Source organism: Notothenia rossii, assembly GCF_949606895.1.
Source record: "Notothenia rossii genome assembly, chromosome: 3".
Classification (NCBI taxonomy): domain Eukaryota; kingdom Metazoa; phylum Chordata; class Actinopteri; order Perciformes; family Nototheniidae; genus Notothenia; species Notothenia rossii.
The window spans coordinates 74309396-74323644 of record NC_136901.1 but is presented as its reverse complement, the minus strand read 5'-3'; the positions used below and the strand labels follow the sequence as shown (position 1 = coordinate 74323644).

The following is a 14249-nucleotide window of genomic DNA, read 5'->3' as shown; positions in this document are numbered from 1 at the left end:
CTCTTACTGTTTAACATTTTGGTTTACTTCATGTTAAGGCTAATACAAATGACAAGGCTAAGTAATGTAATATAATGCTAACTAACATGCTCGCTACTAGCTAGGTAGCTAACTTGACTATGTTCCATGCAAAACATGTATATTACCTGATATGTTTGGTCCAACGACTCCTGGTCCTTTCATCAGACGGGAAGCGATAGAACGAGCAAGTGGTATGATCTCTTTTGTGATTACAACCTCGTACAAAGCACACAGGCATCTTGTAAAAGTGAATTTATTGGAGCAATCTCTTATATTTATTGGAGGGAATAAATCAGTCTTCTTCTTCCTCTTTGCTTTGCGAGTCACAACCAGTCTTGGAGCATTATCGCCTATGACATCACTTACGCGACCCAGAATGCATTTGGGATTTGTAGTCTTTCTAGTTGCGTATTATTCATAGTCTTATATTTCAGCATTTTTACGACAAACTGTGACTTTTTTTGCATGGAAATAATTTTTTAAGATTGACAAACATCATATGTGTCATTCGTGGCACAATTCAAACGGGATCAAAAGATAACTTTTCTCTCTCCATTGACTTCAATGTATAATTTTCCGCTTCCGGGGTCCCATGGAGGCTCCCGGAAGGGGAGGGACTTCGCCTCTCTATTGGTCAGGCTGGTTTTTGCAGACGGTTGCAAGCTAATAGTGAAAACGGAAACCAAAGACTATAAATGAAATCAGAATTCTTACTTACTCATCTAATACTTTATTTTGGAATTACTTTACTGATAGGTATTTGTGATTTGTATAATATGCAGTATTTATATTATATTAATTTTAAAAGAGATGAAAAAGCGGAATCATTTCTGAAAAGATAATGCGGCCTGTTTAAATAATTTGTTGGCCTTATGCAGCTGATCAGTGTTTGCAACAATATAAGATTAGTGGTCAAAAGGAGTAAATGGTGTGTTAAATGAGGGCAAGCAGGTTAGGGCCAGTAAGGCTTTTTCTCTGTCTGTAAATTGGACCCTTGGGCCCTGCAAAACTGACAGTTTCCTCCTGTGAAACACACGGGGCGCTGCTGCTCTCCAACCCATGACGCTTGACGGGACATTGAAAGAGTATGCAGCACATCAGGGACCAGCGGAGGGGAGAGTTGAACAGTAGTTTTCATAACAGAAAGAGTTGCCCAAGTTGCAAAAAAAAATCACGTTTGCATCCTGCCACACGCTGGAGGTGTGATAAAGCATCTTGTTAGTTAATTTAATTGCAGTTCTTGTCAATGCGAGCTGTCAGCGGGCCAGTCAGTCCTCTCTGAAATATCCTCTCATCTCACAGGGGAGTGTGTGGGCGCCCGGTGTGTGTGTGTGTGTGTGTGTGTGTGTGTGTGTGTGTGTGTGTGTGTGTGTGTGTGTGTGTGTGTGTGTGTGTGTGTGTGTGTGTGTGTGTGTGTGTGTGTGTGTGTGTGTGTGTGTGTGTGTGTGTGTGTGTGTGTGTGTGTGTGTGTGTGCACACAGAGTCGGGGAGTTGTCAGAGCACTAAAGCTGAGAGTGGGGGGGCATTGTGAGTGAGGAGTTGAGAGAAAAAGAGACATAGAGGAGGAGGAGAGTTGAGTGAGAGTGTGTGAGTGGGAGAGAGAGAGAGTAAGAGAGAGAGAGACCTCGGCAGAGAGGAGGAGAGAGAGAGGGGAGGAGAGCTCCGTCTCTCCCGGTGCACTTGGCAGTCTAGTTGCGGGCTGCTGTGCTGTTGCTGTCGTGGCGTGGCTGGTCGCGCCAGGCGGGGAACTTCACCACACTGGAGCCCGGAGTCCCACTCTCTCACCTGCGCAGTTCGGAGCTGCCATGGGTCTCTCGCATGGATTTACTGTCCTAATTATTCTACCGGCCTTTCTGCTGCACACCAGCGGCCTTTACATCGCCAGTAGCGTTGGTACGTACAGTACAGTAGGCTACAATTTAACGTGGTCAGTGTTTATGTTGTTCTACGTATCTGCTGATCTCTTATCTGTCCGGGCTCTTCATGCGCTCTCTGGAAGTCTGAAGCTCAACGAAACGGCAAAAACACTGTCCGGTTTCTCCTGCTTGGGTTTAATGTTGGCATGCTTTTTGCAGCTTTTGCAAACAACATAGTAGGACGCATTTGCAACTTCTGTGCGTCCTGTTGTGGTGTTTGCAGGGTCTTCCCCTCCGCCGTGCAAGCAGTGTTGTGGTTTTCTTTCTCCCACTATGGGGATAATGTTATCTATCTGGAGTGTAAAAGGCCATCAGATGCACGGGTTTACTGTCGGGTTTTGCAGGGAAGTAGCCTAACATTATCTGATTCTGCCGCTGTCGCATCTATCGATCTGTCACAGGACGCTGGAGTCGGATGTCAGCCTATTGATCACACTATTATCAAATCATCCCTTTGACAGGGGGCTCAATAAATATTAACAGCGTATGTTAGGTTTTATCAGTCTGCAAACTTTAAATTAAATCTGACAGTTAAATAACCAAATAATAATAATAATACAATATCAAGTGCGTGCGAGGACCACAAATAAGCTGTTAGCATACTCTCTGTCTCTCTGTTTCTGATGGAATTGACACCTTTAAGTGCCGTGTGTGTGTGTGTGTGTGTGTGTGTGTGTGTGTGTGTGTGTGTGTGTGTGTGTGTGTGTGTGTGTGTCAGGTCGCTTAAAATGCACGTGTTGTCACTGTCACATGAAATGTTGTTTAATCCAAGGCAATGTCGGACAAATACATTTACTTTAGGTGTCATTACTTATAGTGCATTATTTATCACGCTTAACGATTATAATAAGTATTTTTAAATGCATTTTGATGTGGATCATGGCCGATTTATTAAAAGCGCGTTTTAGGATAATTTATTTTCCTTTTTATATCCATTTAGTGTAGAGGTTATTGAAATCATTTCTCTCGGATCGAGCAGCCTGACGGTGAGAAAACAGCGTGAGAAAGCCGCAATTAGCACCTTGATCTTGTACTGGCTTTCCTGTTGACGGTAGAAGGGCACAGAAGGTGTCAGGAGCGCAGCGCGCACTGCTGAGGCTGCCGTTTCCAAACGCGCACTGCCGAGCACCGGGGTCGCCTCTGGGTTCATGGGTGGGGCTGTGCTCCTGTGTGCGCGTGTGTTTGCGCGTGCGTGTGTGTGTTAAAGGTTACTGCTTGTATCTTTTTGTTGTGTGTGTTTCCTGTGACGCAGAATAAGGAATAAATAATTCCATGGCATGCTTGACATTTCTCTAATCCTTTATTTTTCCGCCTTACCTCTTTTCCCACCCCCATATGCCCACTCCACTCATGATTCCTCATTTTCTCCATCCTGTGGTTGATTTATCTTATCTTAAAACTCCAATGTTCTTCCTTCCTCCTGTTTTCCACATTTTCCAATCTTCTTACTCAACCAAAATAACAATCTCTCTCACCTGGCCCTTCCTAATGCTCTCCTGTCTCTCCCACTTCCCTCCCCTTTATTTCCCTGTTCCCAGACTCCCTGCAGCATGTCCTGGGGGAATATGGACTGGTGAGGCCGATCAGTGTGGACGCAGAGGGCCGCTTCCTGTCACATGCCGTCTCGGCTGGCCGCATGGCAGGAGGGCAGTCCCGTAGGCGCCGGAAGAGGGAGGTAGGAGTAGGCAATGATGAGTGGGAAGGACCAAAAGGAGAGCCAGGGGCCTTTCAGGAAAGGCTTTACTACAACGTCACAATCTTCGGCCGGGAGTTCCACCTGCGCCTGCGCCACAATGCCAGGCTGGTGGCCCCCGGAGCCAAGATGGAGTGGCATGATGACAGCGACAGCGCCCGGCACTCTGAGCCTCTCCACAATGAATGTTTGTACGTTGGGGACATCGCAGACACACCAGGAGCATCTGTTGCTATCAGCAACTGTGACGGCCTGGTGAGTGGAAAACCTGTGTTACCTGTTATCTGTCAGATGCTGTAGTGTTCACTGAGCTCGCCGTGGACAGAAGGACATGAGGGCATACAAAAGAGTAGAGGATGCTAGCTGTTTTGCAGGGAGGAATGCTGTGTATAAAAAGGCAAGAGATTGTTGCCCTTTGACCCCTGTCCTACTTGGTCAGTCTTTCAGGTTAACTTCACAGCTCAGAGTCCTAAGAGGCTGAAGTCCTCTAAAGTGGGTAAATACCTAGTTATTTTTTCATCACTCTGGTGTGCAAGTAAAAGGGTGATGGTATTATTAAAGGATTCATCTGATTGTCCATGAATAAGTTCATATGCTTTCAAAAAATATATTTCTCTGGCTTGCCCCTTTACCTATGGATGCTGAAGGACTGTCCAAATAGCAGACACTAAAACAGCATTTGAATTGAGGCTGCCACTGTAACATATTTTGGTTGTACAACAGTTGCTCAAAGAGCCTGAATTGTAAATGCTTTTAAAAGAGCTGACGATGAATAGAGGAAAAGGAAAAGAGATGGCAAACAGTTGGTGAATGGCCGTCAGCAAGAGAGGGAAGTGAGACATTGGCCGTGTGAAGAATGTGCACTGCTGAGATGAGAGGATGCAGAAAGATGAAGACCAGTGTGCCCGAGGAAGAGGTGGAAGCGACAAGTGAGAGAGATAAGCCGCAGGGGGGAAAAGGCCAGTAAATAGGAGTAAAAATGGGCAAGAGGATGTGTACAGGGAATGAGGGGAGGAGTTCCCCTCATTAGGAAAAGTGTTCATTAGTCATCCAAATCAGCCCACCACTGGAACTGAGTAGCAGCGACTGGATCCGTTTAGGGTCGAGGACACAGGGGACAGAGCAGCTGAGAGCAGGCAGGGAGCCAGGCACAGGCCTGACATGCCCACTTAGCCTGACACCAGCCGGCAGCAACTCACTGCTGCTCGCTTCAGCCTGTCGTTCCAAGGCCTATTGGCAATTTCTAGGAAAGGTTGCTCAAAGTGTTATAGATAACAGATCGTCCCAGTCTGACTGCACTGCAAGGCATGCCAGGATTTTTAAGGATAGGTTCACACGCTTTCAAGTCTGTCTTACATCAAATGATACTCATGCCTATGTGAACTGTATGTGTTGTGTTGGTTACTATAGTCATTCTTCCTATCTATATTGAAATGCTTAATGTGACTCATATTAAATAGATGGGACACAGCAGCATCAGTCTTTCTTATCTGCATAAATTCATTCTTAAAGGTAACCTATACAGTTTATTTGTCCAGTGGTTGTGCGTTGAAACAATGTGTTCAATGTTGTTTCAATCATGCACTAGGATGGACACGCTGCATATATTCAAAGTTTCATGAATAAAGTTGGTATCTTAGATGATTTTCTTCACTTTTAAGCACCAATTCTCTTTTTTTTTCACTGTCTTTCAATCAGAAAATCTAAAAATAATAAAAAGGGCCAGAAGAAATTATGAGCATGTCAGTTTGTTTCTAATAAATGCTAAAAAATATGTACCTATCATTTTAATAAATCATGTTTCTTTAGGCTGTTTTAAAATGTAATCTCTTATAATTTGACTGTGACTGCTGATGAGTAAAATAATATTGTCACAATGCAAATTTACAAGACAAACATTATTGATATCTGCGCTGTTAGCCACACCAAATAATCACACACAACCATTGTAATCATTACATTAGTGCTGTCCACTTATATTTAATTTGTTTCTCCACGCCCCTGAACAACTCATGTCATTACTAATCAATTCTTACAGCCTCCTTAGGCATGCCAAGGAACACTGTGCTCTGTCAGACTCTGCCTATCAGCTCTGCCCGCATCTGCCTGTTCAAACCCAGCAGAGCCACATAGTCCCGCCCTGTCCCGCTGTGCCCCTTCCTCAGTGACCCGGCCACCTGGTCGGAGCCTTTTCTGTCCTGGTTTGCCATTTCCAGCCAAGAACCTCTTCCTGGCTGCAATCCAGGGTATGTGATGAGGGGAAGAAGAGAAAGCAAGCGGAGACAGGGCCAGATAGGGTTCAAACCAAAATACAAGAAAATAACAATAAAGAGGGAAACATAAAGAGGGCAAAGAGTATAGATTTCAACAAGTAACAAATGACCAGAATAAATAAGAGAGCACGAGGGAGCGCATGGCAAAAAGGAAAATCTTTGAATGGACAAATGACCTTTGGAGGGAATTGGATTCCAGCGAACAGAAGCTGTGATCAGCTGGTTAGTTTTCTGGATGGTTGAAAGGAAGGTGTGTGTGTGTGTGTGTGTGTGTGTGTGTGTGTGTGTGTGTGTGTGTGTGTGTGTGTGTGTGTGTGTGTGTGTGTGTGTGTGTGTGTGTGTGTGTGTGTGTGTGTGTGTGTGTGTGTGTGTGTGTGTGTGTGTGTGTGTGTGTGTGTGTGTGTGTGTGTGTGTGTGTGTGTGTGTGTGTGTGTGTCCTACATCAGTGCAGTGCTGATGAAATTAACTTCCGCTGAGACTGTGCGTTTGTGTGTGCTGAGTGCAGAATAGCATGAATCACACTAAAATAAAATCTCATAAGCTTGGGAGGTTTCCACTTCATATGTGAATGTATGGGTGTCTGTGAACAAATGTTGGTTTGAATGCTTCCTTGTAGATGGCTGAATTCTATTTAGCTGCTTTGGTTTTAGGGCCCTTGTTTTGTGCATGCTGGGTCAAATCATACTAATATTCTTATCAACAATTTTCCCATGTGTCAAACAGCAGCTGCGAAAAACACTTTGTCAATAGTTTATTATGTACAAATGCTGTAGTACAATGTATATTCATGTAAGGGTTTGAAGTGATGACACATGACAATGTTTCTCCTCTGCTATATTGATGCAAAGTGAAGGGCACTTTCCTGTTGGATACAGCCACTCTCTAAAGTCATATATCAGATGTGTTACTGATAACTTTACCTTTATTTTAACAACGTTCCGTTTATGTTCTTTTTAGCCTTTAAGGTAATAGAAAGAAACCCTTTCAGAACCAATGTTATTTTTGTAATGCTTTGGGATGAATAAGGTGAAATTCTGAAAAAAGATAATTTCTTCTCAGGGGCTGTATTTTCAGACACACACAGACTCACAATGCGAGATGACTTCAGATTTTCTGAGTGGATTTTAAGACATCACAGAACGTACCAAGATCTAAATTCCTGAACTTCCATGTGATCACATACAGGCATGTACAGTATGTGTGTGTCTGAACCTCTGTCCCCACTTGTGGCCTTTCCTTCAGCCTCACCTACAGTGTTTGTTCAGGGATGTGGGGGATGTTAGCTGTGTTGGTCTGATTTTGTACACATGTGGGTGTGAGGTCAGGTGCATTCATGTGTGTGTCTTATGTGGAATGTTGAGTGTCAGCAGAGCTACTGCTTTTCCCTTTTCTAGAAGAAACTGAGACATAGTAATGGGAATTACAAAATTAGTGCCATTTCATTTCTCCTTGCTCAATAATTCTGTCATTATGATGTGCCAAATGAGTTAAGTGTGGACTGTTACACTGTACACCAGGGCTATTCAATTAGTTTGGGGGACGGTTGATGAAAATGATCCAAAGCAAGGGGCCGGGGAAAAGATGGCTTGAAATATGAGCAATCATATTAAGAGCTTCAGATACAGTAAATACTACAACAGCATAGTGGAGTGCATATTGTGTTTAATTAAATCAACAACATAGCCCCAAGGCCTTTATAGATCTAAATGGCACGTTCAGAACTCAGTAGGCCTACATGTGAAGCTAACTTAACCATCAACATCATTTAATTTGATTTCATTTAGGTGAAATGATCTAATCATTCACACAGAGATGTGGAGAACATTATACTCCAAGGGCCAGTAAATATCACCCTGGGGCTGGATTTGGCCCGCGGGCCGCCAATTGAATAGCCCTGCTGTACAGTGTGCCTACACTGTCTGATAGCAATGCTGTCACACTCACTCAGAGATGCTTTCATTTTCACTTTGGAAGTTCATTATTTTTCATTGAATACATTTTGAGAAACATGTCTATTTAAGGTTTTTTGGCATTGATAAAAGTAAGTTCTTCTATTGGTTATTAATCATGTTAACTACCAGAGTCAGAACATGTTCTCATGTTCATTGTCATGATTTAACAAGGCGAAGAAACACAGAGTCTGTGGATAGCGATTAGTTTTAGATATGAGCAGTCCATGTCCAATAGTCTTAAATATCCTTAAATTACCCCCAATGTAATTAACAGAAAAATACAGTCATAATGTTTAAGCTGCTAGATGATTAAAATAATTACCATACTTTACCTGTTGACACACGCACATCAACACATACTCTGATTGCAGTGCTGAACGTCCACAAATCTCTAATTCCTATGTGAGGCTTCCTGTCGTCCAGCTGGGCCGCAGCACCTAAGATAATCAGTGAGATCTGACAAATGGTTTCTTGGCCTCAGGTTACCGTGGGAACAGAGGGTCACACTGGTCTGTGGAGCTGATAGGCGTGCATGCAGGCCAGAAATGAGATCCAGCTGGGTGAGAAGTGATCTTCATGGCCCACACTTTGTAACAGAGGAAGTGCGTTGCCCCAAATTTGAGGGTTTACTCCTAAAATCCAGGTGCATGAGCACCTGGAAGACAGATAGGACACGTGTTGATACAGCTGCGATGTACCAATTTACACACACTTGCACACCTTTGCTAAAGTGGGAATGCTGAAAACACACAGCATTTAAGGATACTGTAGCACCCAGATACTGTGGACCATCTTTACCTCACTATATGACAAAAACCTGTGCACACATTTCCCTCCGTGTCTCCACCCCTCTTTTCCCTCGCTCTTGCTCAGTCTTGTGTTTCTTGGCCAGCAGCGGAAGCAACAAGCAGGAGAGCTCTCCTAATGATGGTATTAAAAGAGTCAGGAAAATGACAGAGAAAGAGAGAAAAAGAATGTGGCAGACAGCTTTTTGCTCCCCAACACCCACAGTTTCCAAGCTACGGTAAAAAAAGAAAGAGACAGCAAGAGACGCTGTTCCTTTAGTGAGCAGTCTTTGTCTGTTTTTAGCTGCAGCTCTGCTCCCAAGTGTTGATCAGACACCTGGTGTTGAGGGTTCAGGGTATTGCCAAGAAGAGCCAAGAAGCTACATCTATATCTTACTATAACAGATCGTCCCAGTCTATCTAACTAGGGGATGTTTTATGCCTGCTCTTTGCGTAGTATGGGCAATATCATATTTTTAAGGTAATTATCCCTGATCCTGTAGAGGTGTTGCCCTTTGTATTTTCTGATATGCCATATTTATATATGGCTGCGTGCTTCAGTCGGTTCATGTGTGTTATTAGTGCACAGCAGGAATGCTGGAAGGCGGCAGTGTTATTTTGGTGTTTTCAGTGAAAGGATTTAACAACAAGGAGAAATGCCAAAGCATTGACAGGTGTTTTGTTTATTTTTTTGTCAGTGGGTGGCTGCTCGATGGCACCTTATTTGCCAATACTATAAAAATATTTTTTTAAATATTAATTTAATACAATTAGGTTGTTATCGTGAAATGTATTTAATTAGGGAGGTTGTAAAGCTCCTTAACATTACAGAGCCACTAAACACGCGCGCAGGCTATGCACACACACTGTACACCCAGTGCTGTGCCAGCAGAGGGCTTAATCATGGGAGAGTGTTGACAGGGGGGCCGGCCAATCACAGTTACAGCTCCAGAACTACACTAAATGCCAGCGGCACCAACACGTGTCGTGCCAGCCCTGCCCCTTGAATACACTCAGTCATTACCTCCACATTAAGAGTCAATAGAGAAGGCAGGCCTGCAGGCGGAGCCAACTCATCCATCCATTCTGCCAGCCCGGCACTTTAGCTTGGTCAGGCGTGGTAGCTCAGTGGGCCCTACAGTGTGTTATTCCACCCCGGGTCACACGATAAGCAGCTCTCAACTGTAATCAGCTCAAATTGAAATGATGACATCAATTACAGCACGGCACACAGCTGTTATTGACCCCAGCCCTCACTAGCAGTGTAGAGTGGGCTGTGTGTAGGAAAAAACAAAACAAGTGGAGGGGTGATGGTTGAGGATCGCATGCTGGAACCTTATGGCTAGAGGGAGGGCCGGGTGTGGAGAGGCTGCTGAGGCTTTGTATGAATGGAGAGACAGCGAGAGAGAGAAACATCTTCTTGGTATCTGATTGCAGGTTCCACCCTGCAGCGTAGCTCCATTCAAACACGCAATTATTCAATCTAGAGCTATTATCAGACAGAGAGAGAAATGGAGAGAGAGAGAGGGAGCAAGAGAGAGAGTCAGACAGAGAGTGGGCCCATTCTGAGGAACACTATACAGAGCAAAGGAGTGCTTTTACCAGAGCTGTGATTACTGCCGCTCACTCAGTGCACTTAACCAGCCCCCTTGACTCTCTTTCGTCTCGCTCTCTGTCATTCACGTAGTGCTGCCTCACAGCACATGGTTTGTTTGAGTGGTTGAAATAAAAGGATTCATTCGAGGAAATGGAACAGTGGAACCCCAATGATTATAGGGAAACACCTCTGTGATGTCACGATAACATCAGGCTGTTTTGATACTTAGAATGGCTCCAACAGCCTGGAATGATGCAGCAATATATACTATACTGTAGATAGTCTCCAGTAGAGACGGGATAACCCAGTGTACATGATGTCATGGTGATATCAGAGACCGGGGCTTGAGTGTTTAACAGATCAATGACCAGTGCATAGTCATTGCTCCTTATTTTGGTGTTTACACATGCAGTGTCTTTTGCAAAAAAAGAGGGTTGAAGTGGAATAACAGATGGTGTACAGTAGGGATTCATTAGTTATCTTCTCAGCCAGTCATACAACTTATTTCATACCCTTTTTAAAAAGCAGTCACAACCGCACATACTGAAAATGACCTCTTTCCAATTAAAGGTGAGTGCAGATTCCACTAGCTGAACAACTGTGAAGTCTGAGAGGTCAAGTTAATAAATAAGGTGTGATTATAGGAAAGGAAGACTTCAAGTATTTGAGGTTTATGTTTTTGTGAATAACGTGGTTACACAATGCTCCAAACATGCTGTGGCTTTCATCTCGTGATTGCCATGTACATACAGTAACTCTCAATACAGATGTGCCTAGAGGATGAATGACAAGTTATCTGCAAGATAAATAGCATAAACTAATACAATAAAAAAAGATATATACCAAGCATTATTGGATTTTTCTTTTTGCAGTCAGTCACTGTGCCTGTCAGTCAATCAGTCAGCCAGCGAGTCCCACAGGCCACAAGGCCGAGCAGAAAACTAATCGATGCTAGCAACATCAGCATTTCTCCAGCTAACAGGCCCCAGCAGCCTCCGTGGAGGATCTTGGAGACGGAGCGAGACATGGTCCAACGTGTTCCAGCATGCTAACAGCCCTGTCTTGCCGGCACACCCCTGGCTGACCCGGCACATGTCTCCGGTGGCCACGCCGCTTTCCCTCCCAGCCGCCACACAGGTGGCTTTGTACTCTTAAAGTTTTCCCCACACAATCCTCACAAACAAAACACAACATGAGAGAGAGCAAGGATGAGAGAGAAAGAAGGGAGCGAGGGAGGGAGGGTAGGTGGAGGGAAACGATAGGAACACAAAGAGGGGGAGGAAGAGCGCGGTGGAATCTTAATGTGCCCAAACCCAAACAAGAACAACTGCAGCATCATAACCGTCGCCACCTGCTCAGTCAGGAGGGATGGAGAATTTAGACAGAGAGGGAGGACTCTTCTTGATTTGCATAAATAATTTCACTTTCTATTGTCTCTTTCTCTCCGCTAAGGTCAGTTGTCTGCTTCCAGAAGCTAGTGCACTTCTTTTACTGATCATGGATATTTAATGTTAGTCGGTTGCTTTCCCTGTATGAGTGCATACTTGAACCCCCTACACTTTAGAAATATGTGCACATTTAGTCCCAGCCTGATCTAATTAGTTGTATTTGTTCTTCCACTGGGTTGAGTTGTTTATCTGTCTCGTTAGTATTTTCTGTTTGCTTGTTCCTTAACAAAGCCTGTCTGTCTGTCTGTCTGTTTGCATACACTCCATGCTTGCAAATCATTTTGCCTGGCTTTTCATGCAGCAGGCAGCTAAACGGCAAGAATCGCACCTCATAACAGAAACTCACACCCTTCTTATCTTACTAAGGCTGCTGTTTTTGTCTTCCACAATATAAATAATCACTTTCTGTCTCAGTGTGTTATGTTTGGGGTTTTTTGTCAGTGCATGAGGATCTCGGGAATTGTTAGTTTACCAGCATATGCAATATATTATATAATAATATATTGTATTCTAATAACTGACTCTGTGGGGGCTGAAGTGAAGCAGCAGAAACAAAGAAACACATCTAACACTTTGATCACTGTGACTGATCGTCTGCCAGAGAGTACAAGGAAAGCTTTGGATACAGCCTTACAATTATGTAATCTGTTGGCCAATATGTAATGGAGACTTTGAGATGACCTTGTCCATGTATAGCTCTGTGTGAGATTGAGTTACTGTATGGTTGTGCTTCCAAGGTGCCTGATGTTTCTTCTGGTTCAGGGCAGAGCCGAGCACCTTCTCCACATTTGCAACCGCAGGGTGATATAGTTCACAAGAAATATTTATCGCAAAAAAATCCAGCCACTATTCTGTTCATGTCCTTGTAAGATATTTGAGAACCAAACCAATAATTCTAAGAGCTTTAAATAATACATATATTTAAAAAGATAGATTATAAAAAATCCCATCCTGTCAGTCATATCCCACAGTGTGAAATGTTTACAGTTTATATCTTGAGTCACATCCATCAGTTAAAATCCCTTTTTTATGACGATGCCAATCAGAATCATATCTTTTTACTTGAGAAAATGTGTGATACATGTAAGTAGATGCATCCCAGGGATGGTCCTGATTACTGGTGAACATGTAAGTGCCTGCATTGCATTTAAACCAGGTTGCAGACGATTAACGCTCTACAGTAGATTGTATTTGCCGTCTTTGTGGTAGCTATCTTTTCCGTGTTGGACTTTTAATGATGTTGATTGAGACCGTCTCATCTAATGCCTGGCTAAAAGGTGTTTAAAGATGCCATCGTATTGCCACACCTGCTGTATAAAACAAGTATATTCTATCAATACCATACGATATTTGCCCTTATTTATCCTGAAACACTGTGACTGCGAGATTTGGGTCAGTTTATGAGTATGTGAGTGCTTAACTCATTAACAGTATATTGGTGTTCCTAACTTTCAGTTTTTCTATCCCCCAGGTCTTTCCAGTATCTCATTTAAAATCTCAGGTCTCCTCTTCTATGTTACAGTGTCCTTGACTAAATGTCATTACTAGATTATTGTTACTTCCTGCTGCCAGTAGCCAGTCCTGACCTCTGACCTCCTTGGAAAGAGTAAAGATAAACACAGATCAATAAAGAAGCATGTTTACAGCAAGCTTTGTTCTGCTCCACCTTGTGTATATTTGAGCGTTTGTGTGATGACCGTTGAGGCCCCTACACTGTGATGAATCGCCTTGTGTTGGGAGTATGTGGTGCTGTTTGGGTGGCTTAGTGCGACACAAAGTGCATTAAGGTTCTCATCTATTAAAATAGCAATGAAGGAGCAAATGATAAAATAGCTCTGCTGTCAGACATAGTCTATTATTGGTTATGTTAATGGCCATAGCAAAAATGTGGCATCCTTGTAACTGACACACACACACACACACACACACACACACACACACACACACACACACACACACACACACACACACACACACACACACACACACACACACACACACACACACACACACACACACACACACACACACACACACACACACACACACACACACACACAGCTCCTTACAGTGCGATGATTGACAGCATCTCTTGGAACACAAAGGCAAATGTTTTTTTTCTCAGAAGCGAATCCTTTGCCTCTCTCTTTCATACACACTGACACTCAGACACAGACACACCAGGGAGAAGGGACTTATTGTCAGGTTGTGCTCCTACTCCACAGTTCATTTCTAATCCTCGTTCTCCCTTTCTGAACCGTCTCCCCACTTTAACCCACACACCTCCACCTCCCACCGCCTTGCAGCCAAACTGTAATCTAGTAGCACAACTGACTGCTGCATGTGAGGCAGGCTACACGAGGAATGAGATAAGATGACACACACTGCAGAAGAGATACTAATGGAGGAATAGAATAGAAAGGGGTGATACTCTCCTCTCCTCCTGTCCCCCTCTCCCAGCAGGAGGGTGCATGCTCGCAGGGCGGGTGTGGCTGCAGCTGACTCTGATGCGATGTGACAGGGCCCTCCTCTCTGTCCTTTTTGCTGGTGTGTGACAACGCGAA

General features: G+C 43.8%; 1 protein-coding gene across 2 annotated transcripts in view; it reads left to right on the top strand.

Annotated features, from left to right (window-relative positions):
- The first annotated feature begins 1622 nt into the window (after positions 1–1622).
- The window catches only part of LOC307033164 (A disintegrin and metalloproteinase with thrombospondin motifs 2-like), a 123529-nt gene continuing 110902 nt past the window's right edge, over positions 1623–14249 (top strand). For both annotated transcript variants that reach the window (XM_079671521.1, XM_079671520.1), the window contains exons 1-2: positions 1623–1914; positions 3476–3885. In XM_079671521.1, the coding sequence (XP_079527647.1) occupies positions 1827–1914; positions 3476–3885 (498 nt within the window). In that variant the 5' untranslated portion in view covers positions 1623–1826. The remainder of the gene's footprint in view (positions 1915–3475; positions 3886–14249) is intronic.